This window comes from Babylonia areolata, chromosome 29, assembly GCF_041734735.1.
Source record: "Babylonia areolata isolate BAREFJ2019XMU chromosome 29, ASM4173473v1, whole genome shotgun sequence".
Classification (NCBI taxonomy): Eukaryota; Metazoa; Mollusca; class Gastropoda; order Neogastropoda; family Buccinidae; genus Babylonia; species Babylonia areolata.
In genome coordinates, this window is record NC_134904.1 from 2564346 (window position 1) to 2587377 (window position 23032).

At 40.1% G+C, this 23032-nt stretch overlaps 1 protein-coding gene across 1 annotated transcript; it reads left to right on the plus strand.

Moving 5' to 3' along the window:
• Positions 1-103: 103 nt before the first annotated feature.
• On the plus strand, positions 104-22515 carry LOC143302228 (merlin-like). Its single transcript, XM_076616804.1, has 15 exons — positions 104-375; positions 1850-1978; positions 3312-3518; positions 4478-4629; positions 5190-5265; positions 5679-5813; positions 7862-7936; positions 8729-8842; positions 9815-9937; positions 12618-12749; positions 13662-13747; positions 15814-15934; positions 16604-16764; positions 18544-18703; positions 20046-22515. Exons 1-15 carry the CDS (start codon positions 280-282, stop codon positions 20094-20096), a joined length of 1818 nt encoding a protein of 605 aa, XP_076472919.1. The 5' UTR covers positions 104-279; the 3' UTR covers positions 20097-22515.
• The last annotated feature ends 517 nt before the right edge of the window (positions 22516-23032 follow it).

Below are 23032 nucleotides of genomic sequence, written 5' to 3' on the forward strand. Positions count from 1 at the left end.
AAACAGCATGGGTGCAAGTTGGGACGCAAACGATCTGTTTACACGAATTTTAGTAAAAAGATATGAAACCATCTTCCGGTTTTGACAATAATGAAAGGTCTCACTCAGACCAAAGCCGACTTCGAAAAACTCAACCCGACGACTTGTATGATGTGATTCACCTGCTATGTTATCAGTACTCAAAATGGCTTGAGATTTTTTCCAGCGACTCAAGAAAACATGGAATGGTAGCATTTCACTGGTTTTATTCTGATATGTGACATTGGGAAAGTTAGAAAAATGCCTCTTGTATCCATGAAAAAGACTTCTGGCAGCTCCAAGAGCTTCCCAGTGAAAATTTCGACCATGGATGCAGAGTTGGAATTTGACGTCGATGTAAGTTCAGTGTGTGAATGCTTTCCATTTATTACGCATTTCAAAATCCGGAATACCGTTCAAATTTCCGGACCGGACATCATTTTCATGTTCTTGCAGATGCATGATTCATTGTTTGACCCCTCCCAGATATTTTTTAACTGAGGTGATATGATTACGAATAGATATTTGGACTTGGAGTAAGCACGTATGGCAGTATTGCAATTAAATGAGTGGTTGGAATTTTTTGTATATTTTGAGATATATCATAACAAAAGTAAACAGTATTGCACATTTTAAATTTTAAAACACATTCACAGTGACATGCATGCACACACACACACACACACACACACACACACACACACACACACACACATATATACTGTGACACAAGAATAACTTTTTACAATTGTTTGATAACTGGACATTATATTTAAAAAAAAAGAATATTGTTTCAGTTTTGATATTCATAATTTTCAATTTTGAGAGATTGTATAAGAGTTTATCTCTCACTTACCCACTTCTGTAACCTTTGAAAATGAAATTAAAAGCAAAAATTAACAAGCAATGAAATGACTCTTAATGAGTTTATAATTTTAAAAAAATCATGTTTATGATTTAAACAGGAGTTCAGCCACTAATTTCTATACTTGTATAAATGCTTATTTCTGTATTAATTATTATATAATATGTAATACTTGTATTTTAGCAGACATGTTAAACACACTGTTCCTCTTCTTTATTTGTTTTGAAATTAGACAAAATCAATGAAACCATATGTGAAACAGTCTATTTTTCTATTATTGCTTGTGTTAATTAGAGAGAGAGAAAAAATAAAATAAGATAAAAAAAAATATATATATATATACATGACTTTTGTGTGTGTGTGTGTGTGTAAATCAGCATGTGTATGTACCATGGCCATCTGTTGTAACACATTTTATGATAAATTATATGAATATTGTTTGTATGTTTGTGTGAGCATATCTGTCACTGTGTTATTGTGAACATTTATAAGATTTAAGGGTTTTTTTATCAGTGGGATTGAAAAACTGTAAAGATAAATTCCCATTTCTCTGTCTTGTGATATTTGATACTTTTCTGTTTTCAGAACTTAGTCGTTGATTGGATTACTGCAACTACACTGTACACAAGCAGAATTTTTACTTCATCTCTGATATTTGGTTTGCATGAGACCAATGCTTATTTTCTCTCCATGTTTTAAACAACAGTAAGTCATGATTACTAGATTAGTATCTTGGATTCGATATTTAGGGTGAAATTTTCCTTAGATTTAAGACTAGAACTTTACAAAAATATAACATTTTTTCTTGTGTTTTCTTATTCAGATGGTGAACCTTAAGTACAAGGCAGGAGTTTCTTGTAAATGTAATGTTGTAACCTGAAAAATATGGTAGATTTGCCGATATCTTTTTTAGGATGTGGTTGTATGTTTTTATAATATTGTTACTGTTTGGGTTTGTTTTTCCAGCTGAAAACAACTGGGAAGGAGTTGTATGACCTTGTGTGTCGTACCATTGGGCTTCGAGAAACCTGGTACTTTGGTCTGCAATATGTTGATTCCAAAGGTTATACAGCTTGGCTCAAATTTGATAAAAAGGTAGGAATCCATCCTGTGCATTTTGTTTGTTGTTTGTTATTAAACAGTGATCAGTTTCTTTTAGTCTGTTTTTTCTACACAAGCTGCAGATTTTAAAGTTAACCATTAATGCAAAAAACACAACACTGAAATTATAAATCTAAAAGAATGTTTGGTTCTTTCCCTTTGACTGGTGACAGCTCATTTGACAAGATTTGAATCAGTCTTTGAGCATGCAGATGCAGCGGGACATTTTTCACCCAGAACTGATAATGACCAGATAAAAAATAAAAATGATATATTCCAGATGCACTGTTTTGTTACTGACACTGTGACAGTGATGTAAAAATAAATCTGTTTTTTTTATGATTTAAATAACAGTTACTCACTTACTCAGTTACTGACATAATTTATACAGTACATATGATGGAGTTTCCAAGTACCTTTGATCAGTTAGACATATCTAATTGTAAATGTAACTTTGTAAGATTGAAAAATAACATTAAAACTGTGATGATGAAAACTTCTATCGGTAAATGTTATCAAGATGTATTGATCAATGTATTAGAAAAGAAAGAAAAAAAAAGACTGTGAAAGTTTTAATCATAAACTTTTATAATATGCATAAGAAGTGAAGACCAGTGAGAGCTTGCATCACTTTGTCAGTTTGTGTGTATGTTTGCACAAATCTTTATAGACTATATATATATATTTTTCTCCCCCTCCACTAGACCTTGAGTGGTGGTCTGGACACTAGTCATTGGGATGAGACGATAAACATCGGTCCCGTGTGCAGCATGCACTTAGCGCACGGCAACAAAAAGGTTGTTCCTGGCAAAATTCTGTAGAAAAATCCACTTCGATAGGAAAAACAAATAAAACTGCACACAGGAAAAAATACAAAAAAATGGGTGGCACTCTTAGTGTAGCGACACACTCTCCCTGGAGAGAGCAGCTCGAATTTCACACAGAGAAATCTGTTGGTGACAAAAAAGGACAATACAATACAATACAATTTCAAACTAATGCAAACAAGGCCTAATGGTTTGCTCTGATTGATCAAATTTCCCAGCTTACAAAGTAACAAGATCATAGATGCCTCTGCCAAGCATTGTTGTATTTATAAGCGAAACATGTAATGTAGCTATTTCTGTTTGATGTACACAGCTATTTCTGTTTGGTGCCATCAGATTTATCTTTTTTTATTTCATTTATTTTATTTGTTTGTTTTTTTATGTTGGACATGTGCTGCTGCCAAACACAAGTCTGTTTACCTTAGCACAGACAATAAAGTTGATGTATTCATATTCGTGTTTGTGAACAGAAAGAAACCATTATCGTTACTTCTTCCCAGGTGCTGGACCAGGACGTGCCCAAGGAGAAGCCGCTGCCTCTGGTGTTCCTGGCCAAGTTCTTCCCTGAGGACGTGGCTGAGGAGTTGGTCCAGGAGATCACGCAGCACCTGTTCTTCCTGCAGGTGAAGCAGTCCATCCTCCACATGGACATCTACTGCCCGCCCGAAGCCTCCGTCCTCCTGGCAGCCTATGCCGTGCAAGCACGGGTCAGTGTTAATGTGAAGGGGTGTTGATGCATGGGTGAAACCAGAAGGACGTTGTTGAATTAAGTTTTAATTGTTTTTTTTTTTTTATCCTCGTAGTAGTTATTAACGCGGCGATAGCCTTGAGATGGCCTTAGTGGTCGGCGAGGCTCTAAGCACCATAATTTCATTTCATTTCACTTGTTGAAGGGGGAAGAGGTCCCTCGATGTATTCCCTGTGATGAGCCTCTCACCGTGAAACACGTGCTCCTTGACTGTTGGGATCTGCATGACGTTAGACACAGACATTACACGGCGGTTTCTTTGAAGACCTTGTTTCGTGATGCCCCTCTGTGGGCGCTGATGGACTTCTTAAAAGAAGTGAACATTTTTAACCAGATTTGAAGGTTTTAAACTATGGAAGTTTTTTTTTTAAACTTTGGAGTGGAAAGTTTGAAGTGGTGACTTGTTTTAATTTATTTTTTTTTTTTATCCTTGTAGTAGTTATTAACGCGGCGATAGCCTTGAAATGGCCTTATTGGTCAGCGAGGCTCTAAGCACCATAATTTCATTTCATTTCAAGTTTTAAAGCAATTACTATTTAAGTGAAGATTTTTTTTTTAAGCTGTAAGTACTGTTTGAGTGAAAAACGAATTTCTCACAATTATTGTTGAAGTAGCATTTCTAAACAAAATTGTGGTTTTCAGATGCCTGTTTCAGCTGGGAGGGATTGAAAACCAGGAGAGTCTATGATTTTGACCTGCAAAGTTTTGTTGCACAGTCTTTTCATTTTGAACCTTCTTGCAGTATTTAGTGATGTTGTGTATGTCCAAATCCTGGAATAGTTTTCAAGATGTTTAATTGCAGACTGTCATCTGTGTTGGTATTTGCTTTAGATTCAAGCCAGAGTTAAACACATGTTGGCAACAATATGTTTTTCTTGTTCCTTTTTTTTTGAGTCATAATGGTTTTTTAATCAACAGTATGGGGACTATGATGAGTCGACATACTCGCCAGGAATGCTGGCCAGCGAAGATCTGTTGCCTCAGCGAGTCATTGACCAGTACCAGATGACGCCTGAAATGTGGGAGGAACGTATCAAGGTCTGGTACTCTGAGCGGCGGGGGATGACCAGGTACTGGGTGCACTGTTTCCTTCAAGTGATCAGAAGCAAAGTAGTTGTCAACAATAACTGTAGAAATTGTGATTTGACATGACAAACGTGAAAAATGGACATGAAGGTCCATACACCACTTCTGACCATGTTCAATTTACCATCATATGATACAATCTGGACATGACTTGACAAGACTCACAAGCACACACAAATACATATTGCACACTTTCGTGCTCTGCAGGCCCGTGTTCACAAATATGTACTTCTGCGCACGCATGCATGCACGTGCACACACACACACACACACACGCATGCAAGCAATACACACAAACACATGCACACACACATGCACTCATGCATGTGTATGCATGCACACACTTAGCACACACACACACACACACACACACACACACACAAACACACACACGAACACACACACACACACAAAACTTACCAAAGCAAATATATGCTTGCTTGTAATAACATACATGCATGAACATTTATCATATGATCTAGTCTTTACCTATGTGTTGTACATACAAACTATTTGAATGTTTGGTGGTTGTTTTTTTTTACAGGGACGAAGCTGAGATGGAGTATCTAAAAATTGCTCAAGATCTGGAAATGTACGGTGTAAATTATTTTCAAATCAAAGTAAGTGAAAGTGAAGCCAGTTCTCTCTCCGTGCTTGTGTTTTGTTTCTCTCTGTCTCATTCGTTTTCAGGTGTGTGTTTTTTTTTAGTTTAACTTTCCTTCTTTTCACTCTGTTTGTATCTGCCACTGTCCCAGTGAATTAACCACTTCGGCTCAGTTTGGTTTAAAACTTAAATGTAAATAGTAATACATTTGATAACGATTTTAGATAACAAGTGTCAGTTCTCTATTTTCTGTTTTATGAAAATTAATTTTGACATGAAAGCACAGAAAGGAGGAAAATTGCAGCCTTTTTAAATTGGATTAAAAGGGGAAAAAAACGAAAAAAAACACCAGCTATGTCAGACTAGTCGTTTGATGTCGTATGCCATTTCATTGACATGTAACAAATGGCTGTCTTGTCTTGCTTACAGAACAAGAAGAATTCAGATCTGTGGTTGGGAGTCGATTCAAGGGGAATCAGCGTCTACGAGAGAGAAAATCGACTGTCTGCCAAGATTGCCTTTCCCTGGAGCGAAATCAAAAACATTTCTTTCAAAGACAAGAGGGTTAGCTGTGCTTTTATTTCACTGTGGTTGGTTGGTTGGTTTTTTGTTGTTGTTTTTTTTGTTGTTGTTTTCAGATGGTAAAATGAGATATACTGAGACATGAAGGTGCATGTATTTACTTGAAAGTGTGATGGCTATTGTTATGATTTTGCTAATGTTTTTGCTATTCACATGGGTTTATTCTTTTATAATAATGCATTTAACCCTTTCGCTGCCAGGAAAATAAGATTTAAGTGAAATCTATTTGCCAGGGTTTTTTCCCCCAAAACGGGTATATATTTTCAAAAAATTCTGTGCTCTTTGTTATTGGAGAAAGACCCATAAAAGTATATATTTTCTGAAAGGTAAATGAATAAAGATTACAGAACACATGATGTTTTCCCATTTTATATATTTTCAGTGACATGCTGTTGTTTTGAAATCAGTGTTTTATTTTTTGTCACATTTTCAACTTGTTCATTACAAACATTAGTCAGGTAATTTGCACTAAAATATATTTTCTGGACAAATGGATAATATCTGCACACACAAATTATACTAGAACAACCACAATAATTTTTTTTTTAAAGAGACAGATATACAGTGCATTGTGACTTCTCCAAGTGATAATATGGATGTGGGGCCACGCCCCCTCGGTCTCCACCCCTCTCTTCTTCACCCCTCTCACATGGTCACTTCTTCCAGTTCTCATCAGACCGTGTTGGCTGAGTGCAAAGAAAATCGCTCACACTGTGTCCTGCTAATAATTAGGTCACATTCTGTCGTCTGCTACAGCTGTACAGTCAGCATCACTCACTGACAATCGTATCTTGGCCAGTCTCTCACTGCTCCTTTATTTTCGATCAAATCGTCCTATAAAAGTTCATCACTGTCTTCTCGAATTTACACTTCAATTTTTTCTGAGCATCAGCTAAAGAAAGCAATCTTGGTTGATTTAGGGCAACATGATCGCATGTCTTGAGCACGGAGTCCAACATTTTGTTGAGCGAGTGAGGAGAGGAGCCAGGCAAACACTGCACTTACGCAGTAACCCAACAAAACATTCAAATAAAGGACTGCCTCATGACGTAGATGGGGTTTCTAGCTATGAATAGAATCTAGAAAGATTCCCCAAGCTAGAGTTATCTGTATTTTTGTCAGCAAACTCAATGCAAACCAGGGAAAAGTCAGAATATTTCGATGACAGCTTATCTCATTGTGGCAGCGAAGCGTACATGCTTGCACTGATAAGTTATCTTGTCATATAGGCAGCCAAGGGGTTATCTCCCTCGCTCTCTCTTTCTCTCTCTCTCTCTCACATACACACACACACACACACACACACACACACACACACAAACACTCACATGCATGTAGACATGTACACATGTATGCGCATCGTTCATGTGCAAACATTCAAATAATGGGACTTTTTTTGTGTGCATTCTTTTTGCATGGCTTAGAGTTCTTTGTGCTTGACAATATTTATGGTACATTTCTGTGTATATCAGTGTTCTCAACAGATAAAGAGAAAAATAACTGCTGCAACAGGCTTCGGCTTAGGGGAAGCTGGAAGCTGCTTTGTTGAAGAGTGTAAAAGGGGCTGTCTGTTTTATCATCTAGAAATCCAGGATGTCAAAGACACTGGTCTCCATTGTTTATTTAATTACACATACTTAACCGTGACCCACTAGTGCAGACTCCGGCAGGGGTCTGACATTCCTGTCCTGTGCAAACTGCTATCTGCCTATGCGGAGAAAACGAAAGTAGCTATGGCCGATAACCTCCCGGAAGTAGATAACCTCCCATGTGCCCCCCTCCTAGCGCCCTCTTTTTCCTGCAGCCATCTTGACTCCTGTTCCTGTGCTCTCCATACGGCTAAGTTTTTTCGTATTTTCTATCTGTCTGTCGATTCTTTGGCGTCCTTGTTGTTTGTCCAATTGTGTCTTCAACCAGATCGCATAATTATGTGGCTCGTTTGGGCGATCGGGCTAAAATATACCATTGTTTATTTTGTTTTATTTATCGTTCATCCTAACTTTGCTGTTTGTTTTTTTTCTTTCTTACAGTTTGTCATCAAGATGAATGACAAGAAAGCGGTGGATTTTATTTTCTTGGCACCAAAGCAGCGAATCAACAAACTGGTCAGTTGAGAGCTAGGAAAATTGACATTGTTGGAATTTATGGGGATACGTTTAGAACATTCAGTTTTTATTGTATGGAAGCTGTTGGGTCTTATCTGAATGCGCAGCTGAACTGAGAAGTATATTGGACGTACTGTAAGGCATCTGCTTGGCAGATGTGGTGTAGCGTATATGGATTTGTCCGAACGCAGTGACGCCTCCTTGAGCTGCTGAAACTGAAACTGTATAACTGGTGAGTGTGAATCAGTATTGTCAGCTCTTGCTGTTTGTTTTCCCTCTATGCATCTATTTGCAAGTGTTTGTGTGTGTGTAGTGTTCAGTCCTATTCATTTGCATGCATGTAAATTTTAGTTTAAAAAATTTTTTTTATCAGCTGCATCTGTTATATCCAGTGGGGAAAAGTTGAATTGATTTAGCTGTATGATACATGCATTATTCATAATCATTATTTCTTAATCTTATTACAGATATGTTAAAAAAAAAAAAAAAAAAAAAGACTTGCTGAATATACACTTCTGGATTTGATTTGCTTTTGCTGTTTTTGGAATTTGCATTTACAGAAAAGGCCTTTGTTTTGCGTGGGTTTTTTGTTTGTTTGTTTGTTTTTCAAATCTAAAGGAAATTTAATGTCATGAAAAAGCTTATTAACACCATCCATGCAACTATACTGCAAGTGACCATTGTGGTACTCACACATGTTGCTATGGGAGAGTGGTTCCATACTTTGGTTGGAGTCTTTCAGGGCTGCCTTCTGTCTCCCACACTGTTCCAACACACTCTGTTGATGTGCAGATTCTGGAGCTGTGCGTGGGGAACCATGAACTGTTCATGCGCCGAAGGAAGCCAGACTCCATGGAGATCCAGCAGATGAAGAGCCAGGCCCGTGAGGAGAAAGCCAGGAAGCAGGTGGGGCTGGACAGGAGGCGTTGATGCTGCGGGATGAGCAGAAGTCTTGTCGCATGTTTCAATGCAAGCACGCTTGCAAAAATCATGATGCTATTAAAAAACACTAGTTGGTTCATACATACTCTCTAGATTAGACATTTGCAACTCTCTTCTCATCGGTTGTCCGCAAACACTCCTCAGACCACTACAGCAGGTACAAAACTCCGCCGCCAAACTGATTTATAAAGCAAAAAGATCCACACACTGCACACCCCTTCTAGAAGAGTTGCACTGATTACCCATTGAGCAAAGAATCAAATACAAAGCTGCCTGTCTCTGCTACCTTGTCATATCTGGAACTGCACCCCAATACCACTCTGATATCTTTCAAATCTATGTACCCCCCCGTTCTCTTCGCTCTGCTGCTGATGATAGAACCTTCCACATCCCAGAATACAAAAGAGAAAAGCATGGTGGTCGAGCTTTTTCATCATCTGCTTTTCAAGTATGGAACTCTGCTTTACCACGTCTGTCACAGCCCCTCACTGCCTTCCTTTAAATCTAACCTCAAGACTTTCCTCTTCCAGCAACATATTCCTCTAGACCCTTTCTCATACATGGAAGTAGTTAGCTGATCGTGTATGTATATTTGTAACGCTGTATTGTGTGAGCATCAGGCCTTGAGTAGATGCATATATATGTGTGTACCTTCCAGAGTGGATTTGTTCTTCAGAATTTTGCCAGAGGACAACACTTATGTTGCCATGGGTTCTTTTTCAGCGCTTCAAGTGAGTGCTGCACGTGGGACCTCGTTTATCGTCTCATCCGAATAACTAGATGTTCAGTTTGATTTTCCAGTCAAACTTGTGAGAAAGCGCGATCCCAGACCCTCACAGAAACTGCATTGGCAGATAAGCGTCTTAACCTTTCTGCCATCTTCCTCCCTCTCATTGAAAGCCTGCATGAGGCGTTGAACGAAGGGTATTGTTTCAGCTGGACAGGACACGGCTGGCCCGAGAGAAACAGCTGCGAGAGGAGGCAGTGAGGGAGAAGGAAGAGATGGAGAGACGTTTGATGCATCTGCAGGAGGAAGTCCGGATGGCTCAGGATTCACGGGTATTGGGTCTTACACATTCTTTTGTCGTGTAGTCAGACTTTCTGTGTTTATTTCAGCACATGGCTTAGACATAGAAAGGATATCAAGGGTGATGCTGCAGTGTGTTGACGCGCTCTTCCCAGGGAGAGCAGCTCGAATTTTGCGCAGAGAACTGTGTTGTAAGAAAAAAGTAATAGAATACAGTACAATGGGTACAAAGTTGTAATTCTTCTGTGAGTGAGTTGTCAGATAAGATGAAAAAAGAATAACTTTATTATCTCACAAAGAGAAATTATATAGTTATTTTGAATATGACTTTAAAAAAAAATTCTCTGAGATTTTAGAAAAGAGAAATTGTAATTCAGTAATGCAAAATGCGGTATTTATTTTTCTGTTTGTTTCATTTTGTTGTGATGGAGTGATCAGTATGTTAGGTAGTATTTTGTTTTAACAGGAAGCAATGTACATATGATGGCATGAAAATATGAATGCATTATAATATATGCGCATTTTATCCGTTAAAAATTTCAGCTATAAAGGGTTGGGGATGGGGGGTGAGTGTTTGTGTCACTTTTTTGTTGTTGTTGTGTCTAAGAGAATGAGTTCTTTTGTGTGTGTGTATGTGTGTGAGAGTGTGTGTGTATGTATATATGCTTGAGTTTGCATCAGTTGCTGGTTTTTTTTTAGTTGTCTGAGAGAATAAGTTTGTGTATGTGTGTGTGTGTTCATTAGTGTACATTCTTAGAGAATGAGTTTGTGTACATGTGAGTGTGTATGCATCAGTGTACATCAGTTGATTGATTGAGTGAAAGAGTTGTGTCTATGTGTGTGCATTATTACTGTTGATGCTTATATTGTACATATTCACAGTGTTTGATTAGTGAACATCAGTTGGTTTTTTTATACTTTCTGAGAGAATGAATTTTGTGTGTATATATATTTGCATCAGTGTGCATCAGTTGTCTTTTGTTTTGTTTTTCATTGTCTGAAAGAATGCATTTGTGACCCACAAAATGATAGATAAGTCGATTTTTTAGGATATAAAAATATATATACCGTTGGAAAGAAGATGAAAAGACCTTTCCAGTGATGCATAAAACATGTTCCCAGGTTACAAAATGTAGAAGTTATGGTAGTTCAAAGTGTGTTAGTAGTGCGGCAGCCATTTTGAGAAAAACAGCTTCAAAGTTTTTGCAACTGACTCCTGAGATTTTTCCCTAGTAGAGGGGGTTTGTTTAAGCTGTATGCCTGCGAAAGTCAGACAGGTTATCAAACTAGGGTCTGTACGTGCTTTTGGCTATGATAATCACACTTGATGAAAATATCAATGTAATTTTGAATGGTTGTGTCGGGGTGTAAAAGATTTTTTTTTTCCTCTTGATCTCGCAACAAACAAAGCTGCTTTCGTTTTCATTTCTTTTACATCAAAATTAGAATAATGCACATCTAAATTTTGATTTTGTTAAGAATTGAAATAAATCTGTGAATTTTATTGAATTTTATTGTTTTTTTGGTGGTTTTTTTTTTTTTTTTTAACTTTAAATATGCCAGTGTGGGTGGGTGTGCAGGAGTTCACTGAGTGCGGCCCATTTTTGTTCCTTCTTTATTTCAGTGATTTGCCCTCAAAGTATGTTCATTCTTTATTTCAGTGATTTGCCCTCAGAGTATGTTCATTCTTTATTTCAGTGATTTGCCCTCAAAGTATGTTCATTTTTTATTTCAGTGATTTGCCCTCAAAGTATCTTCCATTTCCACTTTATTATGTTTTTATGTATTTACCTGCATGTTTATTTTTAGTAATTTTTTTTTCTTTGATGTTAATGTATTCTATTAAGATATCAAATAGATATTAATGTAAAATATGCTGTTTTTCGAGATGATTGCTCCGCAATATCAGTACATAGGTGCAGAAATTAACTAAATTTTCAAATTTATAGTTTGAATTCGGCAAGAACAGCGAGATATGTTGTAATTTAGAGGTTGAACTATGCACTGGTGCAAAAAAACTCGATTTACCCCAGATGGACACTCAGCACTGTTTTTGTCTGTAGTGCAATTTAATGCAGCGCAAGTTATCTATCATTTCGTGGGAGATGGTCATATTTGTGTGTGTACGTAGGCATTATTATTATTATCATTGATACTTATATAGTGCCAATCTTTGGTTGTAGACCAAACTGTAAGTCTTACAAACATGGAGCCCATTTGCACAACAGGTTGCCTACCTGGGTAAATCCAGCTGACTGATAGCGGCCTTCAGGTGCTTGTCATTCATTTCCAGTGTCATTCAGTCAGGACTTGTTCACACAAATGCACACTCATGTATGCATTTAATTGTCAGAGAGAATGAGTTTTGTGCATGTGTGTGTTTGTGTATATCTTTTTTTATGTCTTAGAGTATGAGTTCTGTATGTGTGTGTGTGTGCGCACACATGAGTATCAGTTGCTTTTATCATTGTTTGAGAGAGTGTGAGTCGTGTGTGTGTGTGTTTGTAAGTGTATGTTAGTGTTCATCAGATTGTGGGTTATTTTTTTTTAATTGTCTGAGAGAGTGAGAGTTTTGTGTGGTGTAGTGTTGTGTGTGTGTGTGCCCTTCAGTATTTTTTGTTTCTTTTTAGTTGTCTAGGAGAATGAGAGTTGTGTGTGTGTGTGTGTGTGTGTTGTTTAACAGACAGGAGCACTGTGTTGTGTGGTTTCCAGATGCGGTCAGAAGAGACGGCAGAACTGCTGGCAGAGAAGGTGAAGGTGTTGGACGAGGAATCCAAGCTTCTGACGCAGAAGGCGGCGGAGGCAGAGGCTGAAGTCCACCGCATCAAAATTTCTGCTATAAAGGTTGGTCATGTGTGTGGTGTGGCGTGGCGTGGTGTGAGGAGGGGGCGAGGGGAGTTTGTGTGTGGTGTGTGTGCTATTGTGTGACGTGTGTGTGTGTGTGCATTCTTATGGTGTGGGGTGGTGTGCGTGTGTGTGAGTGGTGTGGTGTATGTGTGTGTAGGTGTGGTGTGGTGTGATGTTGTGTGCATGCGTGCATGAGTGCATGATTTTTTTGTTTTGTTTTCTAAGAAATGTTTTTTGTGCTTTTGTGAGTCAGTGTTTGTGGACATCTGTTCGTGCACACACAGTTTTTTGTTGTTGTTTTTGTTTCTTTGTTTTGGGTCTTTTTTTGGTTGTCTGAGAGAATGCATTTTGTGTAAGTGTGAATTTCAGTTTCAAGGAGGTGTCAAAGCGTGTGGACTGATCCATATATGCTGCATCACATCCGCTGTAATAATAAAATGAAATAAAAACAGGGAAGAACCCTGATCTGCACATAAACCCAAAGCACCGATCAGGCCTTCAGTGTGACTGTGTGTGTGTGTGTGTGTGTGTGCATGAATGCACATCAGCTTATTTTATAATATCTGAAAGAAGGTTTGTGTGTGTGTGTGTGTGTTTGCATATCAGTTTTTTGGCTCACTTAAGTTTTCTCTTTAGTTGTCTGGGAAATAGTTTTATGTTTTTTGCTATTTATGTATATGTGTGTGTGAGAGTGTGTGTCCAGTATTGTAATCCTTAATTCCATATCAAGTTCCTTTAATCATTAATTGACTGTGTGTGTCCAGTATTGTAATCCTTAATTCCATATCAAGTTCCTTTAATCATTAATTGACTTTTGTTTCTTTCTTTCTTTCTTGTTGTTGTTGTTGTTGTTTTGTGATGTAAGCGATGACGGGGAGTGGTAAGAGGAACACCTGACTGATGTTGCAGACTGAAGAGGAACGCATGCTGATGGAGCGCCGCTTGAGGGAGGCAGAGCTGATCGCCACAAAACTGGTGGAGGATTCAGAGAGAAGGTAAACCTTCTTTTTAATTACACATACTTAACCGTGACCCAACTAGTGCAGACTCCAGCAGGGGTCTGACATTCCTGTCCTGTGCAAACTACTATCCGCCTATGAGGAGAAAACAAAAGTACTACGGCCAATAACCTCCCGGAAGTAGGTAACCCCTCCACTAAACCTTGAGTGGTGGTCTGGACGCTAGTCATTTATATGAGACGATAAACCAAGGTCCTGTGTGCAGCTTGCACTTAGCGCATGTAAAAGAACCCACGGCAACAAAAGGGTTGTTCCTGGCAAAATTATGTACGAAAAACCACTTCGATAGGAAAACAAAGAAAACTGCACACAGAAAAAAAAAAAGGGGGGGGGGTGGCGCTGTGGTGTAGTGACACTCTCTCCCTGGGGAGAGCAGCCCGAATTTCACACAGAGAGACCTGTTGTGAAAAAAAGAAATACATATACAAGTGCAACAAATTACACTGATGTCTTCACAAGGCTGTACTCTCACAATGACTCTGTCCCAGCATCAACCAGGCTAAGAAAAACAGGCACCTGCAGTGTTGGTCAGGAAATCAAATCAAATCAAATCAAATCAAAAACACTTTATTAATCCACATGGAAATTAAGTTGTGCAATCACAGGCTCGTTGTAAACACTGGCATAAAATCATGCGCAACATAAGAAGAGATTAAAACTAGTCAAATAAGAATTCCCAATAGCTGATGATATACTAACCCCTCCACACACATACTCATGTGAAGACAATAGGGTATTGCACAACAATATTAACAAATGAAAACATCCAACAAAAAAGGGTATAGATTACTAGAAATGACATGCGCGCACGCACGCACACACACACACGCACACGCACACACACATACACACACACGTTAAGACCATAAGATATTGTACAACAATACATAAATAAAAACATCAAATAAAAACATCAAGAATAAAAACATCAAAAACATCAAGAAGGAACAACACTTCCAAAGACATATACGTGAAGCGGATAATGCTCGACTGTGTGGCCCCATAGCACACTCAGCTGTGGGTGGGAGCTGGCCACAGGTCGGGGGGGGAAAAAACCCACTTCTGATGGGTATCAAACCCACAGCTTCCCAGTTGTCAGTCTGTGACGCTAACCACTTCACCACAGTGGCTGGTAGAGAGGAGGTGAATGTTTTGATGACGCATTGTGTCACAACACTAACACCCATCAACCCCATGTCAGAGGGGATGGAGGAAAAAAAAAAACTGGCACGCCCCACCCCCACCCTCTACCCCCCGAAAAAAGAATGTATTGAGAGATTTCTTTATCGGCAAAATTCTTTTGACTAATTGTTACTTCAAGGATTAAAAAAAAAATCAAATCCTTTTGGGGTGTGGAGGATACATTAACAAGTGCTATTGTTATATTATCATTATTACATTCATGCATCTTTTCATTGTTTCCCCAAAGGGTTTGTGCTGTAATCCCTTGTTGAGACTGTGGGCGTGGGGAAAGGGATAGAGGAGGTCGACCCGGGTACTGCCGACTGGCAGAGCCGAGAAATCGCGGATCACGTTGAGTCCGTTCGCGGATCGAAATTAGAAATATGAATGGTACCACTGACCTGTGTTTGTGGTAACAAACCTGTTGAAGTCGCCGGAGGAGGCGTAGTGGGTAGTGGGGGTCTGGAGTCGACCGGAGGTAGCGGAGGAAGTGGAGGTGGCGTGGGGTTGGCGTTGTTGAGAGGGCCAGAGGTAGAGGGCCCAGACTGAGAAAACTTAGCCGTATGAAGTGCACAGGAACAGGTGTCGAGATGGCTGCCGTCAAAAGAGGGCGCTAGCCAGGGGGACAAAGGGGACGTTACCTACTTCCGGGAGGTTTTCAGCCATAGTTGCTCTCTTTTTCTCTGCATAGGCAGATAGTAGTTTGCACAGGACAGGAATGTCAGACCCCTGCCGGAGTCTGCACTAGTGGGGTCACGGTAAGTATCTTATTTAAACGTAATTTTAGATAGAAAATTTCCTTTTTATCACTTGAAAAGAGAACAGTTGCCGTCAGCAGTTGCTTGTTTCTGCGTCCACAGAGCGAGGGAGTCAGAGCTGTTGAAGGAAGAGCTGCTGAAGGCGAGGACGGCTGAAAGAATAGCCAAGACAACTCTCCTAGATCTGTCGCGCTCCAACACCACCGCACCGTCCTATCAGTTGGTGAGAGTCTTTGATCACAGAACTCACAGGGTTCCCTGTTTGGGAACCCTGGAAAAGTCTTGGAAAAATAAGCAAACCATTTTCTGGGCTGGAAAAAAAAAAAGAAGAAGAGAAATTAGAGAACCATTTTCTGGACTGGAAAAGTCTTAGAAAAATGATAGAACCTTTTTCTGGGCTAGAAAAATAGCCTTGGGAAAATGTGAGAACCGTTTCCAGGGCTGGAAAAGCCTTGTGAAAATGTGAGAACCATTTTCTGTGCTGGAAAAGTCTTGGAAAAATGTGAGAACCATTTTCTGTGCTGGAAAAGTCTTGGAAAAATGAGAGAACCATTTTCTGTGCTGGAAAAGTCTTGGAAAAATAAGAGAACCCTTTCCAGGGCTGTAAAAGCCTTGGAAAAACAAGAAAACCATTCCCAGGGCTGGTAAAGCCTTGGAAAAATGAGAGAACCATTTCCTGGGCTGGAAAAGTCTTGAAAAATATTCTTTTGCCCTTTAAGGTTTGGAAAAGTCTTGATTTTTTGTTTGTTTCATCAGTGGTGTAGAATGAGGGTGTGTGGGAGGGGTTGGGGGCAGTGTGTGTGTGTAGTTTGTATCTGACTGATGTGATATTGTAAAGTGCTTTGAGGGGTTTGAAAGCACTAAATGAATGTACTTACTATTGTTCACACAGCCGTATAGTCAGCTGCAGGTGCTGGCCTCGGACCTGTCGGCCGGCCTTCACCTGGACACGCCGGCCCTGAACAGCAGCTCCACCCCAGACATGACGGAGGTCAGCTGTGACCTCATCAGTGGGGACATGGATCAGCTGAACCTTGACCTGGAGAAAGAACGGTGAGGAGTCGTCGTCTTTCTTCGTCTTATTCTTCTTTTACTTCTTCCTCTTTTCCTTCTTCTTTTTCTTCTTTGTTATATGCTTCTTTTTTTTCTTCTTCTTCTTCTTCTCCACCCCCATCTTTGTCTTCTTCTTCTTCTTTGTTGTCATCTTCTTTTTCTGCTTCTTCTTCTTCTTTGTCTTCTTCTTCTTCTTTGTTGTCATCTTCTTTTTCTGCTGCTTCTTCTTCATCATCTCCATCTTTGTCTTCTTCTTCTTCTACTAGTTAACTGCCCATTTCTCTGTGGTCCTTTTCTCCGTCAGGGCGTTCCTCAGTCTCAGGCCTGTCCATTCTGGGATATTGTCCTCCCATGTCTTTTCTCCGTCAGGGCGTTCCTCAGTCTCAGGCCTGTCCATTCTGGGATAGTGTCCTCCCATGTCTTTTCTCCGTCAGGGCGTTCCTCAGTCTCAGGCCTGTCCATTCTGGGATATTGTCCTCCCATGTCTTTTCTCCGTCAGGGCGTTCCTCAGTCTCAGGCCTGTCCATTCTGGGATATTGGCCTCCCATGCCTTTTCTCCGTCAGGGCGTTCCTCAGTCTCAGGCCTGTCCATTCTGGGATATTGGCCTCCCATGTCTTTTCTCCGTCAGGGCGTTCCTCAGTCTCAGGCCTGTCCATTCTGGGATAGTGTCCTCCCATGTCTTTTCTCCGTCAGGGCGTTCCTCAGTCTCAGGCCTGTCCATTCTGGGATAGTGTCCTCCCATGCCTTTTCTCCGTCAGGGCGTTCCTCAGTCTCAGGCCTGTCCATTCTGGGATAGTGTCCTCCCATGTCTTTTCTCCGTCAGGGCGTTCCTCAGTCTCAGGCCTGTCCATTCTGGGATAGTGTCCTCCCATGTCTTTTCTCCGTCAGGGCGTTCCTCAGTCTCAGGCCTGTCCATTCTGGGATAGTGTCCTCCCATGTCTTTTCTCCGTCAGGGCGTTCCTCAGTCCCAGGCCTGTCCATTCTGGGATAGTGTCCTCCCATGTCTTTTCTCCGTCAGGGCGTTCCTCAGTCCCAGGCCTGTCCATTCTGGGATAGTGTCCTCCCATGTCTTTTCTCCGTCAGGGCGTTCCTCAGTCTCAGGCCTGTCCATTCTGGGATAGTGTCCTCCCATGTCTTTTCTCCGTCAGGGCGTTCCTCAGTCTCAGGCCTGTCCATTCTGGGATAGTGTCCTCCCATGTCTGTTTTCTGTCTGCCTCTCCATCTCCTTCCTTGCACTGCGCCTGTGATCCATCATCCACGAAAAATGATAATAATAATGATAATAATAGGGGGCCCTTACGATTGAGATTGCACCATAATTTTAGCTCGCTTGGCCAAACGAGCAAAGTAAGTTTGTGACCTGATACAAGTCTTCGTCAGATACAAAACATGAGTGTCAAAGAATCGATAGACAGACAGAAATACGAAAAAAACTTGGCCGTATGAAGAGCACAGGATCAGGAGTCAAGATGGCTGCCGGAAAAAGAGGCAGCTAGACAGGGATTCAGAGGGGAGGTAACCTACTTCCGGGAGGTTATCGGCCGTAGCTACTTTCGTTTTCTCTGCATAGGCGGGTAGTACTTTGCACAGGACAGGAATCGGACTCCCTGCCAGAGTCTGCACTAGTGGGTCACGGTAAGTATGTTAGATAAATGTAATTTTAGGAAAAAAAAATTTCCAATAATAATGATAATAATAAAAGAAAAGCAATAGTAATAAAAAATAAAATAACGAATACAGACGACTGACAGTAGTTATGACCCATGATCCCTATCCAGCATCGACTGCATCGAGAAGAGCCGGCACCTTCAGGAGCGGCTGAAGGAGCTGAAGACAGAGATGGAGGACATGAGGGCTGACACACACCTCTCAGACCTCGACCGCCTGCATGAGGAGAGTCTGCAGAGGGGAGACAACAAATACTCCACCCTGCAAAAGGTGAGTGTGTGGTGGACAGATCGTCGGCATGGTTTCTCTCTCTCTCTCTCTCTCTCTCTCTCTCTCCCCTCTGTCTCTCCCTCTCTCTGACTTTCACATAATGTGTCTATCTGTCCATATCCCTATTACCCGTCGCCTTATTTGCTGTCTTTTATGTCTTTTATGTCTCTTACATCTGTGTTTAAAATTTTATCATTACTTTTCTGTGTTAATTTCACTTGAATCATTCATGTGTAGCATTCATGCTAGGGTTTTGTTGTTGCTTTTCCCTTGGTGTGTGTGTGTCTGTGTGTGCGTGTGTGTGCGTGTGTGTGTTACTCGCTTCCGTTCCGTACAGATGTGAGCGATGTTGTGTCTCCCAGTTTGACGCTGTGTTATACTCATACATTATACATGTATTAAGTATTCAGTATAACTACATTTATATGCGTACATGTTTGTGTGTCTCTTAGAACAACGGCAGATGTGTAAGTCGGCCAAAGTGCTAATATCTTCACCATTGGAAAATAAAGATTCATTCATTCATTCATTCATTCTCTTTCTCTCTGTGAGTATCTCTCTCTCTCTCTCTCTCTCTCTCTTTCTCTCACTCAGTGGTAGTCACTGTAATATGTTGCACTTGCCACACGTAGATTTCAGAGGCAGTAACAATACTGTACCTTTTGAACACCCGGATGTTTCTGGCAGTGGAACTTGTATACTGATGACATCTCTCTCTCTCTCTCTCTCTCTCTCTCTCTCTCTCTCTGTCCTATCCATCTATCAGTCTTAGTGTGGGTGGGTGTCGGAGGGGGTGGGGGGGCCTGTCAGTGTGTGTGCGCGCGCATGTGTGTGTGTGTGTGTGCGTGGGTGTGGGGGGAGGACAGGTTGTTTTCTTCATTATGTATGTCCTTCTGCATGAATACCTTTTCCCTTCATTTATGTGTGTGCTATTTGTAATAGATGTAGATTAGCAAGGACAGATTGGAAAAATAGGCTATGCCTAAAGTCTTAATCTTTGAATAAAAACGTTTGAGTTCTCTCTCTGTCTGTCTCACTATCTCAGTTTCTGTATATATATATATATATATATATATATGTCTCCATTACTTATACAAATGTTTGTTAGATACACACATTACTGCATTGGATGTACTTGAAATGACTTGAGACCAGTCCTGAAAAACTCGAGAATAATCAGTCACTATGGTTTAGCAAGAATGTGCCATTGATCTTCAAGTTGGTTCATGACAACATATAATTACTGATTTGTTTTGAGAAATCTTATCTAAGAATATATCCCGTTGTGCTGAAAAAGAAAAAAAAAAACCACTTTAAAAGTTTGATTTGATTTCCTTTTCAGATAAGCGCCAATTCCTCCAAAGCCAGGGTGGCGTTCTTTGAGGAGCTGTGAACAGTGACTGCCTGCAGGCACGGACACAGTATGGACAAAATGACCGGCACCTGGGCCAGTGATGACAGTGTTTCTGGCCCCGCGCCCCGCAGGGGATGTCAGTGAGGCGCTGTCTGGCACACAGGCAGTGGACGTGTTTGTCATGGAGTGGGAATGTAGCGATGGGTTCACACATTGAGCGGAGAGCAGGAGTCATGCAGTCATGGAAAAGTGTGGAAAAGTCTGGCAGAAATCAGAGAACCATTTCCAGGGCTGGAAAAGTCTGGGGGAGATAAGTTTTGCCCACCTGGTTGTGGAACAGTTGTGGAATTATACCATTCAGTGAAAGAGTTTCAGATACCAGGATATCTGCTAAGAATTTTACCATTCAACAATAGAGATTTAGATACCAGGATATCTGCTAAGAATTTTACCATTCAACAATAGAGATTTAGATACCAGGATATCTGCCAAGAATTTTACCATTCAACAATAGAGATTTAGATACCGGGATATCTGCTAAGAATTTTACCATTCAACAATAGAGATTTAGATACCAGGATATCTGCTAAGAATTTTACCATTCAACAATAGAGATTTAGATACCAGGATATCTGCTAAGAATTTTACCATTCAACAATAGAGATTTAGATACCAGGATATCTGCTAAGAATTTTACCATTCAACAATAGAGATTTAGATACCAGGATATCTGCTAAGAATTTTACCATTCAACAATAGAGATTTAGATACCAGGATATCTGCTAAGAATTTTACCATTCAACAATGGAGATTTAGATACCAGGATATCTGCTAAGAATTTTACCATTCAACAAAAGAGATTTAGATACCAGGATATCTGCTAAGAATTTTACCATTCAACAATAGAGATTTAGATACCAGGATATCTGCCAAGAATTTTACCGTTCAGCAATAGATTTAGATACCAGGATATCTGCCAAGAATTTTACCATTCAACAAAAGAGATTTAGATACCAGGATATCTGCTAAGAATTTTACCATTCAACAATAGAGATTTAGATACCAGGATATCTGCCAAGAATTTTACCGTTCAACTAAAGTGCTTCAGATACCAGGATATCTGCCAAGAATTTTACCATTCATCAAAATAGCTTTCGATACCAGGATATCTGCCAAGAATTTTACTGTGCAACTAAAGTGCTTCAGATATCAGGATATCTGCCAAGAATTTTATGTTACCATTTGACAAAAGAGTTTTAGGTACCGGGATATCTGCCAGTCTCTTTTCTCCATGATGTTGCCGAATGATTCAGTCTTTCATTCTGGTCTGGATAAAAACAGAAAGTATGGAGTTTTTATCAGTCTCATGTGTGTGGGAAGAACCCTGGTGGGTTGACAGTGAAGGCAGGGGACACAGTACCTCATCCCAGAACTCATCCATGTCAACAAGGCTGTCTTGTCACTTCACTGCTGTGGGAAATGTGGTTGTGGATCTCTAGGAAGCTCAGTGTTAGGAGCTGGACGACTTTCCGTGTTTTATTTAAAGAGCAGTATATAGATATCAGTGTATGAATTAATTCTCCTCTTTCTCTGACTACCGTGTTTTATTTAAAGAGCAGTATATAGATATCAGTGTATGAATTAATTCTCCTCTTTCTCTGACTACCGTGTTTCATTTAAAGAGCAGTATATAGATATCAGTGTATGAATTAATTCTCCTCTTTCTCTGACTACCGTGTTTTATTTAAAGAGCAGTATATAGATATCAGTGTATGAATTAATTCTCCTCTTTCTCTGACTACCGTGTTTTATTTAAAGAGCAGTATATAGATATCAGTGTATGAATTAATTCTCCCCTTTCTCTGACGACAGTAACATTTATCCGAGTGGCTTCCAGTTTCAGGCAACAGTTCTGCCTGTGACAGGGCTGAGCTGAACCCTTTGCAAATCCACCATTCTGTTGTTCAGTGTGCGTGTGTGTGTGTGTGTGAAAGGTATGATTTGTGTTGCTCTAGTGTTTGTGTTTCTCGACTGTAGCTGGGAAAGTTGGTGCTTGCTGTTTCTCCAGTGTTGTTTGCCATTTCTCAGCTGAGATTGAAGAGATCACCCTGTCCGAGCACCCTCATAAACAGTTGCATCGATGCGTTTCTCAGGGTGAGAGGGTTACAAGTACCTGTGTTGCTTGCTGATGGAATTTTGACCTGAGCATCAAAGAACAAATCTGTACATAACATCACTTGAATTTCTGCCTCCACTTTTAAAGCAGGTTGTGGATGATCCGAAAATTCTCATCCTCTTTTTTTTTTTTTTTTTTTTTTTGACAATCATTTTCATACATATTGCATTAAATCAAAAGAAGTGATACAGAGCCAGGCCTATTTCAGTGTGCACTGAATATTGTTTGATCAGTATCAGTAACTAAGAGCTTTCATGAAATGCTGCTGGTGTATTATGGTAAATGAAAAGTAATGCATAGAATGCTTCTGTTTTTTGTTTTTTGTTTTTTTGTGGGAGGGTGGGGGTCGTGGGGGGGGGGGGGAGTTCAACATCATGAGTCTGAAATGACCTGAGTAATATAAGAAAGTTGATTATAAAGTGTTTTCATGTTAATGAGTTGATCCTCTGCCAGCATTTACACATGAAGTCATGTATTTCTTTTCTTTTAATTGCAAGCAAGAAAAAGGCTGTCTTGCCATCTTCTTCGTAAACATAGCCTACATTCCAGAGACTGGGAAGCGGTTTATGGTTTTTTGGATCAGACTGTCAATACAAGAGGCTTTGGTGAACGTTCGTTCTTCTTTGCTGCTCCTCACATCTGAAACAACCTTCCTCATCATATCCGTGCATCTGATTTTATTTCTGCTTTTCGCTCATCACTAAAAACTCATCTTTTTAAAACCTGTCCATAAGCGCTCTCAGTTTCCTTGTTCTCCAACACCACCCATGTCAGCTCACTTTGGATGTGTGTAGAGTGG

What these genes read in the sequence shown, in the direction of transcription:
- LOC143302228 (XM_076616804.1), top strand. Translation starts at nt 280, where the DNA reads ATGCCTCTTGTATCCATGAAAAAGACTTCTGGCAGCTCCAAGAGCTTC. An exon ending in TTTCTTTCAAAGACAAGAGG is followed by an intron (nt 5,814 to 7,861) that starts GTTAGCTGTGCT and finishes TCTTTCTTACAG; the next exon opens with TTTGTCATCAAGATGAATGA. An exon ending in GGATGGCTCAGGATTCACGG is followed by an intron (nt 9,938 to 12,617) that starts GTATTGGGTCTT and finishes TGTGGTTTCCAG; the next exon opens with ATGCGGTCAGAAGAGACGGC.